The following is a 19,487-nucleotide window of genomic DNA, read 5'->3' on the forward strand; positions in this document are numbered from 1 at the left end:
GTCAGTTCAGTGTTGAGGGGAACTCATTATAACACCATAGAAACAAGCCACAAAACATATAAACATGCGATTGATTAAATTTATCTTCATGCTACCCTTTTACCCAGTTATATAGTAAGTTGAACCTAAAAGAACTTAAAAATGTCATTATTTGAACTAATTCTTTATACCTTATTCTCTAATGACGTTATACCATATAACTAGTTTGCAATGTACTGTATATTGCAGGTATATTGCAAAAGGAGTATAGCATTTTATTATTGCCAGTATTCAGGCAAAATGTCAGTGGTTAATGGTTACCCATAGGTTATTGACCAATATGATCTTCCAAAAGAAATATACTGACTTATTTTTGGAGACTACATTCAAATGCACGGATTTGTAGACAGCTACTTAATTAGGAAAGCAAAATGGCACAAACTGTAGTGGGATATTATTTCTTTAAAAATGAATATGTGTAATATCTAAAGGATATAACAAAGTTGCAAGATAAACTGAAAATGTACTCTATTCACAATAAGAATAGGCTACTGATTTACAGTGGCTAGTCTCTTCAGTCCAGTATTTTTCCATCAAGTTGCGCGAGTCACATGACCACCGATAAAAAAAAGAACCACACGCAGTTCCTTGCCCAATACAGGGGCACTTAACCTGCAATATTTTGAATTATCGCTTTAAAATATTTGTGTGCTTTTCACTTTCAAAGGCACGCTGATTTTCTTTCGTATGTTACATGAAAGAGACTGCTTTCTTTGTGTGCTATTGCTTCGTGCCATGCGCCTATCATACCCCGTTACTATACAACCACTCCCCTTCGCGGCAAGTGGAAAATTACCAGGTTAGAAGCGCCACGAACTGAAGAGCGCGGTTTTATTTTCGTATAAGCTGCGTTCTTAGGACAGCACAGACAAATGTGATACATGAGACACGTTATGTGATTGCGTTTTATTTATAATATTGCTGTCTATTAACATTAACTTGGGGTTTTCTTTACACGTTATATTTTGCATCGTGAAACCTAAATTTCAAAATGTCAATCATGTATTTTAAGCCAATAGAAACGACACTTGGCAACTTGCAGATTCATTGTAACTAACACGCGGATTTAGGTAACAACAAATTGACAGCACTGTGTACCATTCAGAATAGTTGAAACGAGGGCTTCGTTTCACTTTGATCCCGCCTTCTTTTTCCGTCCAAGGGCGGAGCGGTCGCGTGTGCGCCTGTAAGAATTGAAATTGATTGACAAGTGGTCTGTCCTGTAAAATGGCACCTTGGTGGTTGGTAATTGGACTCGAGCCAATCGTAGCCGACGATGGGCGTGACGTTTGTCCAAACTTTCCGCGGCGCCATCGGCTGAAAACTAAACCGAGATGGAATCTCCCAGTCTGAACCGGTTTCAACCGGTTATGAGTTTGTTGCTTGAGAGGAGAAGAAGCACAGGCTTGCATTCTCTTAAGCCGCCCCGCTGCATAAAATATTTCAGTAAAGAACTAAATTGTAAATCAATGGACTATCTGATTTCGTAAAATGAATCGGATTAACAAATTACATAGCGTGCCGTGATTATTGTTGGAGAACCCATATCAGTGGTCCTTTTCCACTAGCAGCTAACAATACTCATTCTATTGGAACAGGGCTAACGTTAGCCACAGAAAATTCTCAACTAGCAGCAACGGTACTGAATTCAATCTAGGCTCTGGCAAACGCCTCACTTCTTTCATTCAAAGGGTTGGAATTTTTGGCAGGTAATTATTGACTGTGTACCAGTCACAAAACATTTTACTCGCCTTCATATTTGCAGATTTATATATATAAAAGAAATTATTGTATTCTAATTAACTTGCTGGAATTAAAACGAAAGGAGGGGAAGAGTGATTAAACGTAGGTAAGTAAACCGCTCATAGGCAGTTATAGATTTTTCGCAGTTGAGAGGATGGTGCCGTTTGACACGAGAGCTCATGTCATGCATGGGTGTCTGGAGCGATATTGAAAGTGAAGGCCCGATCCGGGATTGAATGAAGTCATGCCTCCCACTAATAACAGCGCCCGTGGCGTGAGCTTAACGCAAACTGTAGTAGCATTAGGCGCGCTGCACAATCATTTAGATAGGAAATCGGCCAGCTAGCCGTGTCCCTCTTTGGAACGGCAAGTGAGCCTCGGGGGTGGTTTAACTTAAGGAAATTTAGTGGCGGCGCATCGGATAGTTATTTTTGCCAGTAAAATCAGGCAGAGAGTTGAGCGCAGGAAGCTAGCATGCTTATGCCCTCGTTGCGATGGCTAGCAGGCTAGCAGCTAGCTTTGTGGGAGGGGTTATTCTTCCCGGGAGAGCGGTTTTCTGGATGGAGGGGCGATTATAAGGTAAATTTTAAAGATGTTTGTCGTGCGATTGTGAAGCTGGTAATCAATCCAGTTCCATAGTCGGTTGAGTGGCTCATTGCAATGGAAACTGAATAGTAAAAGTAATTTATCGTTTAGGTAGGGGCATTAGTTGGCTATCTCAAGTTCAGGTACATGATCAGATGGCTAATAATTGCACAGTTAGCTAATTTGAATACGTCTAGTGTTTCGCGGATCGTTAGCGACGAACTCGAAGCGACCAAGAATGATTTATAACCAGGGGAATTTGCTTTTATCGTAGTAGTTGAAACTACAACCCAGCTAGCAAATATAGCTGTGACGTTGGGTTTTACGGAACCTTTTTAAGTGGCGTGTGTTCTCTGATATAGCTTTTGTATTAATCGATGTTGTGTATTAACGCGACTAGTTAAAATATATACGGCACTGGACATAAATTGTCCCCTGGGTGAAAGTGTCTTGTCCTATGAATCGGTCATAAACGTTGTGTGTTTAAGCCATTTTTTCCATGAATTGGGTTGATAATTCATTTATTCTTAATATGACCTACTAGCTGTAATGTATTGCAGCATTGTAAAACTATAATGGATTATAAACCGCTCTGACCCAACCCCTTTGACACATTATATCGATTTGCAGTCGTAACTAGCGTTACATCGCTAGCTCGCCTTGTAGCTATGGTCTGCTGGATAAATTAAATATCAACAGGTTATGGTGTAAAAAGGCAGTCAGCGATTTCCTGATCATTTACGTTAGCTAGCTAATACGTCGGAGGTTATAAGGCTTTCCGCCGTTTCGTATTATTCATTAAACGTTCTGCCATGCAATATTAAGCAATGTCATTTTTTATGGCTTTTAAATACACCTCGGTCAATATATTAAGGACGTTCGTACAGCGACGATTAAGTCCCGTTTTGTCCACAACAGTCAGGTGTAAACAGTGTGACGTAGAAAATCGTGTAATGGGATCGCGCTACACACGTGGTTTGCTATTATATAATTCCCGCTTATCGCGTTCTCTTTCTGTTTATAGTGTTTGGCTAATATTTAGCTTTGGAATAAAACATAAAAAGAAGCAATTACTGCTTTGATTTGGTCTTCTGTGTTATTCCAGGATGAGTACTAATGCGATATTTAGAGTACAAACTTATTTTTTCGCACCGCATAAGTTTGTGATATTCAACGTACCAGCAATCTTTATATATTTTTTAACTGACCAGTTATTTTGGGTTGTGCGCAAAATGAGGTTGAAAGCGTTTCACAAAGTAGAGATCTAAGTGTCTTTGATACTGCAGATTGTATGGGGAGGAGGGGACTTGATTTTTCAGCTGTCTGCAGATCACCATTTAATTCACGTGACTTTGCCTGTCGGATATTCTTTTTATCCCCCTCCCCCCACGCCACTGCAGAGCTCTATGCCAGCAATTATGACAATGTTAGCGGACCATGCAGCTAGACAGCTGCTGGACTTCAGCCAGAAACTGGACATTAACCTGCTGGACAACGTGGTGAATTGTCTGTACCATGGAGAAGGGCCCCAGGTATGGTGATATTAAATAAAAATCTATCTAAATCTGCAGATTTTAAGGTTTATGTGAGTATTTTGCAGTTTATACCACACTTTATTTTTTAATTGTAATGTATTAATTCTAGCAGTTAAATGTTTATAATTATCTGCAATCAAACCAGGTATATCTGTTAGAATTAAGTACATTTTTCTCTGTAATATACTGTCATGGAATTATTATGTTTATTAATTGTACTCCATTACACTGTATCCATGGAATGTCTCTCTGTTTGAATGAACTGCCCATCAGTCATAGCTGTCAGCTGACAACCTGCAAGCCTTTGACTAGTCTGTAGGAGGTGCTTTTGTTCAGATTCTCTGGCCAAAGAGCTTTCCGGAGTGTAGTCTAAAGAGGCACTTAGCAATAAATATCTTACCTTTAAAAGAATTACTGAGCCGTGCGTGGGAAATTTAAATGATTTGATTTAGTTTTACTGGTGCCATTTCTTTAAGACAAAGTGGCTTACCTAAGCAGCAATCTGTAATCTGCATTTATTCCTCCCCTGTAGCAGAGAATGGCACAGGAGGTGTTGACCCATTTGAAAGAGCACCCAGATGCATGGACGAGAGTTGACACCATTCTGGAGTTCTCGCAGAACATGAACACCAAAGTAAGCTACATCGGGTTTGTGCCATGGACCGGATTTAACTTTGTACTTTGAGGAAGTCCAGTAAAAGCTTATTTACATGGACGAAATGAAACCAGCACAGTTTGGATACGTCTGCTGAGCCCTGTTGTTTTCCCCTTTGTCACAAACACTTCCTGCTTTTTTTTTTGTTTGTTTGTTTCTTTGGTGACATTAATGTGGAGTGGTAACACTGAAGCACTCTGTTACCTTGTTTCGACTCCCCCTGCTCTGTTCCAGCTTACTCTTGAAACTCCACCATTTGGAATGAAACGCCTTTGCTCTGGCGATTCTCCCTTAGAATTACTTCATGACCTTGTAAATACCTGTTGCTCATGTCTAAAGACAATTGGCTTACACTAAGTAATAGCGATATTTCCAATTCCAGTTATTTCAAATGGTACATGAATTATTAGCTGCGATTAATGGGTGACTTGAATCCGAGAGATGTTCGGGTGTCTGGTGCCCATGTGCAAACTGGATGCAGTTTTGATCTTGGTATGCAATATACCCCAGGCTTTGACTTCCTCAAAGTAACGGTAAATCAGTTTGCCTTTTTTATTTTATTTTTTTTTGCTTGCCTGTAAATTTGCTCTTCCCACTGACAGTCATTACTAATCTTTGAGTTGATTTATCAACAGTACTTAAATACTCAAATTTCTAACTTGCCAAAAGTGAGGTCATTAGAGGAACAGAAAGAAAACGAAAGGTAAACCACCTCTTAAATTTATCTAAATTCTTCGTTAATTTATTTAGAGATTTTTTTTTAAAAAAATGGCACATTATCTAAAGCACTTGAACATTTTGGCTTTTCATTTTTTTTTTCTCTAATTTTAATTCCAATTGTTAATATTTGATATTAATCTTACTGTTCCGTTATGTTGATTGCTTGTAATAGGAAGAAAAGGGGTGTGTCTTCCTGTGCACCTTGACACAGCTAGGCTTTGGCGGCAGGCCTCCACAAGGTCTACCCTTTTGATTCCCTTTGACTGAATTCTGTTCATCGGTTTCTATTGCATTTGTCTCACTGGGAGGAGGGAGGGTTCAGACTGTAGTCTTAACCTCAGTCATAAAGAGAAGTATAGCAGCAGGTATTTCCCCTGTAGGGATCATGAACGGCTCTTCATTTCTTTGTGCTTATCTTACTGTGGTCTCTCTTCTTTTTATTCCATGTATTTTTTTATTATTATTATTATTATTAACGAAACAAGTCTTGCACTAAAACTGGCACTTGTCGGAAGGTTTGCAAGACTTGGTTTTGTTTCTGGTTTTTAATTTATTCTGTATGTTAAAGGTGCAGCCAATGGGAATCTATGATATATTTAAGCTTTGGAGAAAACTGACATTGCCAGTAGATGCTTCATATAAAATGGGAGTCCGCTTGAGTTCACCATTAATGACTTACTTGCTTTGGCATTTTAACATCTTGCATTGTGTTCCTCCTTTCCCTAAGCTATTTTTTTGTGTGTTTCCTCAACCCCCCACCCTTATTTATTTAGTTATGTGTTTATTTTGAGTTAATGATCCCTACAGTTGAAATACTGGTGATCTCAGTGATACGAACCATATAAGAGAAGTACCTATAAAGCGTGCATTGAAAGTAATTGATCATAAAATGCTTTAAAAAGCAAGTAGTATAGAAGTTAAAGTAAACCTGTGGTTGGTCTTGCTGTTCCTTGAGAGGCACACCAGTTCAAGGTGAAAACAGTTTTTTTTTTTTTTTTTTTTCTCCCCCAGTTTTGTTGCTGTATAATTCGGTATCGAGCAGCCCTGTGTGTGTGAGAGTGTGTGTGTCTGTGTGTGGGCTTGTTTGTGTGTTTGTGCATGTGTTTGTTGACTTAAACAGGGTCAGTAAGGTTAGCTGTGTTCTTTAGTGATTTCTTGAGGCCAACACTTCATCCCCTCAGTATCTATTGAGTCTGATGTCCCTTTTTCAGTAACATTTATGAACAGGCATTAGTGATTATAAGGATATTTACTCCCCCCCCCCCTTCTCCCCCTCTGTCTTTCACTGTCTGGTGTGATACTGGGAAAAACAGCAGGACGTCTACAGGGTTGCATCCAAATCTCCGTACTTAGTAGAGCAAAGAAGGAGAGAAGGAAAAGCCTAATTTGAATGCATGAAATGTGTATCAGTGTGTATCTCTCTTTTTGGTCTTAATTTTTTAGTTGCCTATCGGTTTCTTAAAACGTATGTTTTAATAATATTTCAGGGAGACACAATTCAGAGCAAGTGTACTCTTCCTCATTTAAATGCATAATTTTGGTAATAGATGCAGTGAAAGGTCTGAAGTTGTACCCCACGTCCCTAACATCTACCTCTCCTCATGCATTACAGTATTATGCACTGCAGATTCTGGAAACGGTTATTAAAACGAGATGGAAGATTCTTCCCCGCAATCAGTGTGAAGGTAAGCCTGCTTCCTCTGTCATCTTTTATCTTGGGTCATCGTTTATGTTAATCCACAAACCATGAGCGAGTTGCCATTGAACATTGTCTTGCATACCAATTCATCCACCACTGCGTTTTGCTGTTGTGTTTCGCTAAAATGTCATCTTGTCAGTAAGTCTGTTTCCTGTCTAATGGTATAAAATGCTCTAATGGATTTTTTTATATTTGCCTGATTATTTATTTATTTTTTAAACTTTTTTTATTTGTGAAGTGCAAAAGGGCAGTTTTTTTATGGAATGAGTATAGCAGCTTAGACATTCTTAAGATTTGTACTCACCTTCATGAAATTCTTATTTTGTCATCGCTCCAAGCTTTTGCCAAGTGTCATGTGACCAGGTACCTTGCAAAGCCTGCTGGTTTGTGTGGCGTTTGGCTAGGTCGAGTCCATGTCGAAATATTGCTTGAGGCTAAGCATCTGATCTGCACCGTATGGCATTGAGAGAGAAACCATCGTGAGTTTGGATCCCTATCATCTGGGCCAGAAAGATTATAGAGACATGTTGTGTTGAAAGGGAACTGATTCGCTATTCTGTCTGAGACGTGAAACCGCCAGTGAGTTTGATGGCGACGGGGCTGTACGTCTAGAGACCTGAGAGTGCTCTGTGGCGTTATTGCTCAGTGTTAGTGTGGGAGTGTGATTCTCTGATGTCTTTGTCTACCAGTGCCCCTGTTTTACGGATTTGGTGTTATTTATCTGGCTTCATTTGGCAGCCCTTATGTTTGTAGTCTCCAAAGCAAGGTTAGCATTGCAAACAGCCTCGCTTTCCATTCGTCAAACGTAGGCTTAAGATTACAGATTTTGTCTTGCCATTGGTGGTTTCACACAAAGAGAAGATTTCTGCAATCCTACTGCTCTTTCTTTTGTGCCAAATTGTTGTTGAACCTTTCTGCCTTACAAGTCTGCTCATCCTTCTGCAGCTGTTTGGCTAGGAATTGAGAAGTTGTAAATTTGGTCTTAAGGTATCCAAGCAACATCCTTATCTTAACTACAGTTTGACCCTGTAGTAGCTTTGACCTTCTGTCAGTGACATTCTGGTTTTGTCACCCAAGTGCACTCAAGAAGTGGCATCCTTTCATTTTGTCCGCACAAGGTTTTAAATGCATAGTACTGCACCATTGCCAAATAACCACTTGGGGTGTAATCTTGAGCTTGATTTTTGCAAGTCTGGTTCATGGTGTTCTGGTGGTAATCCTGTAAGTACTGATACTGGGTGCCGTGGCTCTTCCAGGGTGTGGTTGCTGTCAGTGCTGTTCAAACCAGTTGGTGCTCCCTGTCATTACTTCTCAATGATAGGTGCTTTGCCAATAAACCCTTATCTGTATCTGTCTCCTGTTTTATCTAAAGCAATTTCCTGAACAGTTGGTTATTGCAGAATCTTTACAGATTTTTGTCAACTGTTTCACTTCTAGTATTTATTTTTCACTTATCCAAATGTTTCACAGGCTAGTTTCTACTGTACATTTTGATCGTGCCAAACTGTCAGCACTCTTCAGCGACATTAATGTCCGACCAGTCAGCCTGTACTCCGATATTGGTCACTGACCAATCAAAGTCAGCCAGATGATCCTCAGTCCTCCAGGGAGCACAGAGGATTGACTTGGTTTTCGCTGCCATTTAATTCTCTACAAGTTGAACATCTGTCTTCTCTGTTTCACGAAATTCCACTCTGTGGTCCAGTTCCAAGCTCCCTCACCACTTACTATTAAGTACCCTTCCCTTTTGGCTTGTCAGAAGTTTTGATGCATGTATAAGGATATGATGATGTCAGTATTGATCAGGATCATGAGCTCTCTTTCCCATTTTTATGTTGACTGTGGCAAATACCAAATGTTTCTTTCTGCAGGTGTTTTACTTATAAAAGACCTCAGTCTTCTGACTGTAGATGTGTATCTATAGATGTGTAAGAGGTAACCCAGAGCAGAGGGTCCTTTGAAATGCCTTTCGTTCTCTTGAATCCCAACCTGTTTACTCTGCTTTTTACCTAATAGTTGTTTTTCACATTTTGCAGTGCCTGTCTTTGAGCAGAGTTGGTACGCCCCCAATAAGTGTTCATAGAATTAAATTTTTAGTGCTGAAAATTTCTCTTTCAAGGTTTGTGTTTTTGCTCTAATTTCTGTGTTTTTCTGCTGGGCAACAACCAGGAGGAAAATCATTTGTTAAATACTAAAATGTTTTTAAATGTTGGATTTTGTTTGTTTCTAGGAATAAAAAAATATGTAGTTGGTCTTATTATCAAGACCTCATCGGATGCCACAAATGTAGAGGTACGTTTGTGCAATAGTAATTCATTTAATCCTGAATTTAGACCATTTTTAAATGTATGTCGTGCAAAATGTTTGCCCACTTTGCAGACTTTTTTCTTTTTTTGTCTGTTAAACAGAAGGAGAAGGTGTACATTGGAAAGCTCAACATGATTCTGGTCCAGGTAAGTGAGGGTTAATTACATTTAATAGAATTCAGACAGTTACACAGATCCGCATTCCAGCTGAGGTGCATGGACTTTATGAGCTGGAGACCCCATCAGCCATTGATACCATCACTTAAGCAGGAATCAGATGACAAAGCCAAGTATCCCATGTGACATGGTTTAAAAAAAGTGACCGATTCTTTTTTTTTTTTTTTGTGCATTAGAATTTATGGTTGATGAATGTCACGCAGATGGGTAGATTTCAGCGTAAGTTTTGAAATGTTTGCGTGGTAGTAACCTGTAGCCGCCTGGGTTGTTCAGATCTTGAAGCAGGAGTGGCCGAAGCACTGGCCGACCTTCATCAGTGACATCGTGGGAGCCAGCCGTACCAGCGAGAGCCTGTGCCAGAACAACATGATCATCCTCAAGCTGCTGAGTGAGGAGGTCTTCGACTTCTCCAGCGGCCAGATGACGCAAGTCAAGGCTAAGCACCTGAAAGACAGGTGGGTTACTTGCACGAATCGGACTAACTTTGAGTGACATGAGGATGCAGTATCTGCTGTAGGGGGGGAGGGGGATTTTGGTATCACCCATGTGTTTATGGAAGAGATCCCTTCTGATTTAATCCTGTAATTTTCATCATCTAATTGTTTCTAAAATTGTTTTGTATTCCTGTCAGCATGTGCAATGAATTCTCGCAGATATTCCAGCTCTGCCAGTTTGTCATGGTAAGTATAGGTTATTGTCGCATCGTCCGTGAAGCGATGCATTCTGGGTTCTTTAAAAAAAAAAAAAAAAAAATCCTATTCTGTGGCAAACATATTAATATTGATTTTTTTTTTTTAACTTTTTTTTTTATAGGAAAACTCGCAGAACGCCCCGCTGGTCCATGCCACACTGGAAACTCTGCTGCGGTTCCTGAACTGGATCCCCCTGGGTTACATATTTGAAACTAAACTCATCAGCACACTTGTGTATAAGGTACCACACGACTGATTATGATACAATATAAGACTCTTAGGCTCCGAAGTGTCTGCCTGGCATGTCACCGTCACATACATAGTGAAGTTTCTTTTATGTTAATACCATCCTCCCACAAAGGCGTACTTGCATTGGATTGCTTGCAAGTGCGTAAGAACTGGAGGCATACTGAAATGAATGATGAGCTTATAAATGCTTACTGCGCTGGCAGTTAGTGAGTCAACATTCATACATTTCGAAGCGCGCCATAAACTTAGGAATGAATAGATCTTTGTGAGCAAATGTGTAAATGCATTGGCAAAGACTGTAACCCATTTAATTAATAGTGTGCTGATTCTGAAAATGCATAGCTGCTATACTTCCCCCTAAGGAGCATCGCTGGTGTCTGGAAGCCATATTAATGAGAGCAGCGCTGTTGGGCGACTGTGCCAGTAACCCACTCCCTGGTGTACCCCCCCAGTTTCTGAATGTGCCCATGTTCCGCAACGTGACCCTGAAGTGTCTGACGGAGATCGCGGGCGTGAGCGTGAGCCAGTACGAGGAGCAATTCGTCACACTCTTCACTCTCACCATGATGCAGCTGAAGCAGGTACTGCAGAAGTGGTGCACTGTCTGCTTTGGGTGCGGTGTGTGGTGTGTGGTGTGTGTGGTGTGCGGTGTGTGGTGCTGCTGTGGGTGTCGGCTGCTGGATGCTTCACGTGTTTGCTGCTCTTCCAAGGGCTCATGGTACAGTGACCAGCTTGACTTTAATTAGATTTTACACCTGTGAAAGTGGAGCATTTGAGAGAAGGTGGGAAGGTATCTTCTGAACAAATAATTGATGCATGGTTGAGTTAGTCAACGGCTGTGAAAATGAACCCATCTGTCTTCCTGGCTGTCTCTCCTAAAGTTGCCCTCTCCCTGTGATGCAGATGCTTCCTCTGAACACGAACATCCGCTTGGCGTACTCCAATGGCAAGGATGATGAGCAGAACTTCATTCAGAACCTGAGCCTCTTTCTGTGCACCTTCCTGAAGGAGCATGGCCAGTTGATCGAGAAGAGGCTAAACCTGAGGGAGACGCTGATGGAGGTCAGTTTCCTGCAGCCGTGTAGTATAGCTGTAAAGGAACTCCGAGGTGATCTGCAGTGTGAAGCTTTTGGAGAACAGCTGTTGTTGGGCCCTTGGTAGGAGTAACCTGAAGTAACGTATTTTTTATAAAATTACTGAACCCTTTGAGTAAAGAATGCTGGGTGACTGCCTAGCTTCACTAGTAAAGGTCACTACTTGGTACACTGATGCTTCCCAGGTCAAGGTGCTGGATGGGTACTGCTGTGCTAGTTATGTTGGAAAAATAAAACACTGTATGACTCGGCAAGTTAGTTGCTATAGATAAAAGCACCTAGTCAAAATACTTGCGTCTTGTATAAGTTGGATTGGTGTAGTAGTACTGATTACAATAGTTGGCGATTGGATATCCTTGTCTGTTCTGAGGGAGAGGACACGTGAGGCTGCTCCCAAACATTCATAGTTTCTCTATTCACCCCCCAGGCTTTGCATTACATGCTTCTGGTGTCAGAGGTAGAAGAAACAGAGATCTTCAAGATCTGTCTAGAGTATTGGAACCACCTGGCAGCAGAGCTGTACAGAGAGAGCCCCTTCTCCACCTCCACGTCCCCACTGCTTTCTGGGAGCCAGCACTTTGACGTGCCCCCCCGCAGACAGCTCTACCTACCTGTGCTCTCCAAGGTGAGCTTACCCAGCCGTCCTCAGTGGCCCCCGCCCTCAGGAGCTGGTCCTTCCGCCTTGCCTTATTGCGTCGTCCCGATTCCGGCAGGTCCGCCTGCTGATGGTGAGCCGCATGGCGAAGCCTGAGGAGGTGCTGGTGGTAGAGAATGACCAGGGAGAGGTAGTCAGAGAGTTCATGAAGGACACTGACTCCATAAACCTCTACAAGAACATGAGGGAGACGCTCGGTAAGTTCCAGCTCAGGCTCTGTTCCTTACCATCGATGTGCAATTCTGGCCAGCAGAGGGAACACCAACCCCCCCCCCCCCATCCTGTGACAACGCTACGTTTTCTGCCCTTCAGTGTATCTCACACACTTGGACTATGCGGACACAGAGCGAATAATGACAGAGAAGCTACATAATCAAGTTAATGGCACAGAATGGTCCTGGAAGAACCTCAACACTCTGTGTTGGGCAATTGGATCCATTAGCGGGGCTATGCACGAAGAGGATGAGAAGAGATTCCTGGTGACCGTCATAAAGGTAATTCTGAATTCCCCTACTCGCTCGTAATTCAGTCCTCCCACAAAGGTGCACTTACATTTGTTTGCTTGTAAGTGCATAAGAACTGGAGGGATATTGAAGTGAATGGTGAGCTCATATACTTCCTGCTCTAGCAGTTGGTAATTCAGCATTCATACATTTTGTCAATCCAATGTGCAGCCTTTTTTGACAAAAGGGGATTTTCATGCTTTGAGGTTTTGGTTGATGGGCGTTCATGTTATCGCAGGACCTCCTGGGACTTTGTGAACAGAAGCGGGGCAAGGACAACAAAGCCATCATCGCCTCCAACATCATGTACATCGTAGGCCAGTACCCTCGCTTCCTGCGAGCCCACTGGAAGTTCCTGAAAACTGTAGTTAACAAGCTCTTTGAATTCATGCATGGTGAGTGAGACCATTGTACTGGTTGGAATGGCCTTTCTGCACAGTGGAGTTGAGCTGATCGTCAGGATTCAGTTGTAGTATTTACACATTTGCTCCGGATGTAACTATAGGTGGGACCATCCCTTGTGAAAGCTGTAAGGCATTGCTTTGGTTTTGCAGAAACCCACGACGGCGTGCAGGACATGGCATGCGACACCTTCATCAAGATTGCACAGAAATGTCGGCGGCATTTTGTCCAAGTGCAGGTGGGCGAGGTCATGCCCTTTATTGATGAGATCCTGAACAACATCAACACGATCATCTGTGACCTTCAGCCTCAGCAGGTGAGACGCACCCCATGCCGTCAGTGCAAGGCCCGATGGAAGATGCATTGACACCGAGCTGATGGGTGTTCTGTGCCCGACTGCTTCTAGGTCCACACGTTTTATGAGGCTGTGGGCTACATGATTGGGGCTCAGACGGACCAGGCTGTCCAGGAGCATCTAATTGAGAAATACATGCTCCTTCCTAACCAAGTGTGGGACAGTATCATTCAGCAGGCAACTAAGGTGAGGCTCAGCTTTGCAACTTAATCATAGATATTTACTTATGGAGGTTTTATATAAGAGAGTCTACTTCCCCACAGTTCTGTGTTTCATAATTTATATATGAATACGTTTCACGTTGAACTGAGACAGGTCAGGCTGAAAACTACGGTGATTGGTTAATAATGAGCCATCAAATGAGCCGATTACTAAAAGATATCTGTAAATGCGTTCAATTCCATCTTCTGTACAGAACGTGGATGTTCTGAAGGACCCGGAGACTGTGAAACAGCTGGGCAGCATCCTGAAGACCAACGTGCGGGCGTGCAAAGCTGTCGGCCACCCCTTCGTCATTCAGCTGGGCCGTATCTACCTGGACATGCTCAACGTGTACAAGTGCCTCAGCGAGAACATCTCTGCTGCTATCCAGACCAACGGTAAGCTGGGGCAGCTCTGGGCTAATTCGGTGAATGCGTAATGGGGTCCTTTATGGTACCCTTGCAGCATGTGGGAAATATTACCCCCCCGGTGTCCAGGGTATTGTCACACCTTGACCATCAGCCAATGGATTTCATGCGGTATTGCTATTTATAGAGGAACTTGGAAAATCTCCCAATGATCGGTTGCCTTGAAATAATGAGTGACTCTGCGCCATGTTTAATATGGGTATGTTTACACTTGATTGACATGTAAAATACCATGAAATGTAGACTTTTAAAAAGGTGGTGTTCTGCCCTCAGGCGAGATGGTGACGAAGCAGCCTTTGATAAGGAGCATGCGGACAGTTAAACGGGAAACACTGAAGCTGATTTCGGGCTGGGTTAGTCGCTCCAATGATCCACAGATGGTAAGTCCTTTGACTGAAATGCTTCAGAATTCCACTTGTAGCTTGTTTGGGGGGTGTGGGGCTGGACTGTGTAATTCTAAGTCCAAGAAAACTTCAAGTATATCAGCATTGACACCAAGTTTGAAGTGCCGCTGGTTCGATCTTGTTTTTCGCAGCCTTTCATTAGCCTTTGTTTAGGAGTCTGTAATGTCCCCGTGTGTTTCTCTAAACTATTACATTTCGGAATGCTGCCGTATTCTGGTCGCACGTCTGAAGCTGTTTGCATTGACTCGTGTGTCTGTTTTGTTTGCAGGTCGGTGAGAACTTCGTACCGCCACTCCTGGATGCCGTCCTCATCGACTACCAGAGGAATGTCCCAGCAGCCAGGGAGCCAGAAGTTCTCAGCACCATGGCAACCATCGTCAACAAGCTGGGCGGACACATTACCGGGGAGATCCCGCAGATATTTGACGCGGTGTTTGAGTGCACCTTGAATATGATCAATAAAGTGAGTTGGCCTTTTAGTGCACGGAATCTCTCGCGTCGTCCTCCGCGACTCCAGCTCTCTGACCCGCTCCTCTTCCTCAGGACTTTGAGGAGTATCCAGAGCATCGAACACACTTCTTCTATCTTCTGCAAGCGGTCAACTCTCACTGCTTCCCAGCCTTCCTGGCCATTCCTCCAGCGCAGTTCAAGCTAGTGCTGGACTCCATCATCTGGGCCTTCAAACACACCATGAGGAACGTGGCTGACACCGGTGAGTCACCCCGCCTGCTTTTAACTGCGTTCAGCATTTTTCTGCTTTTCTTCATCCGTCCATGAATTTGAAGAGTGGCAGGATTAGTTGTATAACCCTAATCCTAAAGCCGTCTCCCTGTTTGCTCCCAGGTCTTCAGATCCTCTACACTCTGCTCCAGAACGTGGCCCAGGAGGAGGCTGCAGCACAGAGCTTCTATCAGACCTATTTCTGCGATATTCTGCAACATATCTTCTCTGTCGTCACAGATACGTCTCACACGGCTGGTGAGGGAAGATCTCTGGTCTAGCGGTGGGGAGGGGGATTGACATTTTTGGGGTTTTTGCATATGACCCCTACGTGGTGGTTATGCCGTGCTTCTCCTTGTAGGTCTGACGATGCATGCATCGATCCTTGCGTACATGTTCAACCTGGTAGAGGAAGGGAAAATTAGTACCACGCTGAACCCCACGAACCCAGTCAACAACCAGGTGTTCATCCAGGAGTACGTCGCCAACCTACTCAAAACTGCGTTCCCGCACCTGCAAGAGTGAGTATCTCCCCTCAAATATTTGAGGGAACAGTTTAGTTTGAGCTGTTCTCCTGATTATATGCAGTGCCTGCGTCTTTGTGACCGTCATCTCTCTCCTCTTAACAGCGCCCAGGTGAAGGTATTTGTAACAGGGCTGTTCAGCCTAAATCAAGATATTCCTGCATTCAAGGAGCACCTCCGAGACTTCCTGGTGCAGATAAAGGTGAGGAAGATCTTTTGTCAGATAAGTTGTATATTGCAATATTGATACCAATGCATCTCTTTTTATGTATATTGTCATAAAACAATAAAGAGTTTAAGTTTAGCTCAGGGGTGGGCAATCTTATTCAGAAAGGGCTGGTGTGTGTGTGTGTGGGTTTTCACTGCAACTCCCTAATTAGATTACTAATTAGAGGACTGATTGGCTCAGTCGTCCTCACATCTGGGTTTGAACTGCTGACCTAAAGGTTATCCCAAAATCCAGCATACACACCGGCCCTTTGCGGATAAGATAGGGCTCCCCCAGTTTAGATGAACCCCCTCGAATGCTGTTTGTGTGTTGGCTCCGTTACCTGGTTCTTAAACGGGCAGCCCAGGGTGTGTAAATGGCGTGATATCTCCCCATGCACATACACAGGAGTTTGCTGGTGAGGACACCACGGACCTGTTCCTGGAGGAGAGGGAGGCCTCACTGCGCCAGGCCCAGGAAGAGAAACACAAGCTGCAGATGTCTGTTCCTGGGATCCTGAACCCCCACGAGATCCCGGAGGAGATGTGCGACTGAAGGTGGAGTGTCCCGTCAGTGAAAACATTCAGCAGCGGCGGCGGCGCGGTACTGGCTCTGGGGCAGGGTGGGGGCCAGGCCCCGCCAGGCTCAGCACCTGGGTGTTTGTCGACCAAAACAATGCCAATATGTAAATGATGCTGTGTCACCCGGTGGCCCTTTTTACATAGTATGCGTTTTATATGGAGATTTTTTGTGTAATATCTTTCCATTGTTAATTCAAGTTTATGTTTGGTCATCTTTATTTAGAGCTGCATGAGGTTGTTAAGGATTAAAGACATTTTAACTTCCCTCCTTCCCCTCCCTTTGCCCGTTTCTTTGTTTAAATCCGGTATATAAGAGGCAGAGCAAATGTCTTGTGAAACGTCCGTCTCCAAAAGCCCGTCTGAAGTGGCGGCTTCTCGCCGGACGTGCGCGGTCTGGGGCGGAGCGGAGCTGGGGAGGGTGTCCAGCGGCCGCTCCCATCCGCACTGCAGGAGAATGTGAATTTTTGTAGATTATGAATGAAGGTCTGAATGATGCTGCTTCTCCCCCCCCCAGCCCACCCCACCCCCTTTTCGTCTGTGGTGTCAGGGCACAGTCGGGCTGGCGGTCGCGCTTGGCTAAACCCCCTATCCGTGGCTCAGCAGCGAGGTTTATTATTATTTTTTTTTCTTCTTTCCGCCGCAAGATAATGTGCATATCATCCCTAATGTAAAGCGAGTTTAATACCATGGGAACATAAAGTTGTTTATTTTTACTTTTTTTTTTTTTTTCCTTTCTTTTTTTGGTGGGCGTGTGCGCGCGTGCGTGCGTGTGCACGTGCGTGTGTGTGTGCGTGCGTGCGTGTGTGTGTGTGCTGTCGCTTAGCCGACATCAGGCTTTTGTTTTCCTCAATGAGGACTGCTGCTCATTTGTGAGCCTTCATTAAATCGAAGTTTTGAGAAAGTGGTTGAAATATTTATGGGTTACTGTCGGCTGCATCTTTATAACTCATGTTAATTCTGATGGCTTTCAAGATTGAATTGTACTAATTTACATTGTTTACCATGCTGTAGTGCTTCAAGAACACTACTTAGAGCAAAATAAACGTGGTTTACAGTTAATTTTGTATTTTTGCATTTTCATTTTTATCTTAAATCTATCCAGATAAATAAGTGGCATCTACCCAGAACAAAACTATTTCCAGCGACCTAATCAGAAAAATGTATAAAATCCAAATACTGATCTTTATTAATGACAAAGTCTCCCTTCACTAAGTGTTACATTTGTTGTGAAACCTTTTTTGGACACGATTAAAGTTGAGAGAATTTTATAATTCTGTCTCTGGCTTAACTTTTTCATTTTTCATTGGTTCAGTTGTAGCCCTTGGAATGGGCTTTGAACCTGTTAGACAGTTTTTAAAATGAAGTACCCCCCTCCCCACCCAAAAAAGACACCTGTATCCTGGAACGGTGCTTCTCTTTCAGGTCTGTCTGCCGTACTCTTGGTGGGTTTATGTCCGGTCATATTTCATTAGCTTGGAGCCTCCGCTATCATGCCCGGCAACCCAGAATCGTGTGGCAGCTTTCCAAGGAAATGTGACCTGAGCCACCTGTGACCTCCTTTCATGGGGGGGTAGGGTGGGGGCAGTGATCATTCGTGGAATCTATCCGGGGGGGAGTAGATGAATCACAAACAGAAATGCTGGTCAGGAGCCAGTTATTGGTCTTGGCTCCCCCACCCCCACCCCCACCCCCGAACAGGGCACAAGGTACTATAGTAGTAATTGGTAGCAAAATCCTCTGATTCAGTGTGAAATGCAATTTTTTGTGCATGGTAAAGTAGCTTCTAAAGGTGAACCTGGGATCTTCCATGGGAGGAGAAACTAGACTTTAACCAGAATTTGGCATCATTAATAATCTTAGTGTGAACTAGTAGGAATGGCTGGCTTTGTTCAGAACTGTTTAAGCACCAGCCTTATTCTGGGTGGAATTATTAACTATTTTTTTTTCTTCCTGACATCAGGAGTAATGGCTGTTTCCTCAGCTGTAAGATTGGTGAAGTGTCTGCACAGGTGTGGTGCCCAGAATGTGCTGTTGAGCTCCGAGTACCGTGTGACTTATTGGGACTTGGGAGATGTCCGTCTTGCATCTTCGATTCTAAGAAGCCTAATAGGCCAACCTTATTTTAACATAACCCAAAGTGACCTGTACTGCTGTCTAATGTATGATCTGTGAACACTGTCTGCACTTTTCAGTCTCATTTTGGACCAGTATCTACTGGTATGATGTGGAGTTGCGTGTGGGACTGATATTTGCACTTCATGGTCATTAATTATTATGGAAGTGGCTCTGGAGAGTTTGAATCCAACAGGTTGTTTGACTCAGCATAAACATTAGGTTTTAAAATTCAGTTTCAAAATGTGTGCGTGTAGTGACTCCACTGGGAGGTGACCGGAAATGGCTCCACAGAGTGATGCTTTGTGCACAGCAGTGAAAGCAAAACCTATAGAGGGTAAAAATGCTTTATCTGGTTATTTGAGTCATCCTAGCAGCTAGTCAGTATCTGCACTGTAAATTACTCTATGGCGTTAAGGAGCATTAGCAAATATGCAGATAAGTGGATTTTAATGTGTTGGGGTTTCATTAAATGAGCACGCTCACTTGAAAACTCATGAAGCCTTTTAACAGTGTCTAACGACAGCCTGAAATTTGTAAAAATGTAGTTGCTAGTCAGATGAGTCACTTCTAAGCAGCTTAACATTTAACGTTGAACAGTCACTTTCAACTATTAGTAACGGCTTCACACACGAACAGGTTAAAAACAATTCCTGATGACTCTGGCGTCGCAGGTAATTGTGGAAGTGGTGCGGGCAGATCGTCAGTTTACCCCGTATCTCTCTCGATTCCCTTCACCTAGAGAACCTTGTACCGCAGAGCCGGTTGGAGGGAAGTGACTGGAAATAAGAAGCTGGAAGAATTCCATACACAAAATCAAACTTGCTTGGAAAGTGATACGTTAAGGGCAGGGCCATTGCTGAACCCAGTGGACACCTTTAAATGGCACCCTTCACTTCA

General features: G+C 43.2%; 1 protein-coding gene across 3 annotated transcripts; it reads left to right on the forward strand.

Moving 5' to 3' along the window:
• Positions 1–1,376: 1,376 nt before the first annotated feature.
• xpo1b (exportin 1 (CRM1 homolog, yeast) b) lies at positions 1,377–17,746 on the forward strand. 3 transcript variants are annotated; one of them, XM_049008114.1, is made up of 25 exons: positions 1,377–1,748; positions 3,768–3,899; positions 4,435–4,536; positions 6,890–6,962; positions 9,207–9,268; positions 9,385–9,429; positions 9,733–9,914; positions 10,091–10,139; positions 10,273–10,392; positions 10,853–10,981; positions 11,304–11,462; positions 11,922–12,119; positions 12,208–12,346; positions 12,462–12,643; positions 12,891–13,047; positions 13,207–13,370; positions 13,461–13,595; positions 13,825–14,008; positions 14,312–14,418; positions 14,711–14,905; positions 14,986–15,154; positions 15,286–15,420; positions 15,524–15,683; positions 15,792–15,888; positions 16,303–17,746. In XM_049008114.1, exons 2-25 carry the CDS (start codon positions 3,774–3,776, stop codon positions 16,447–16,449), a joined length of 3,216 nt encoding a protein of 1,071 aa, XP_048864071.1. In that variant the 5' UTR covers positions 1,377–1,748; positions 3,768–3,773; the 3' UTR covers positions 16,450–17,746. The 3 variants fall into 3 exon arrangements, with proteins under 3 accessions (XP_048864071.1, XP_048864072.1, XP_048864073.1); XM_049008115.1 differs by lacking the exon at positions 1,377–1,748 and adding an exon at positions 1,755–1,888; XM_049008116.1 differs by lacking the exon at positions 1,377–1,748 and adding an exon at positions 1,901–2,361.
• Positions 17,747–19,487: the final 1,741 nt, after the last annotated feature.

Source organism: Brienomyrus brachyistius, chromosome 3 (assembly GCF_023856365.1).
Source record: "Brienomyrus brachyistius isolate T26 chromosome 3, BBRACH_0.4, whole genome shotgun sequence".
Lineage (NCBI taxonomy): Eukaryota > Metazoa > Chordata > Actinopteri > Osteoglossiformes > Mormyridae > Brienomyrus > Brienomyrus brachyistius.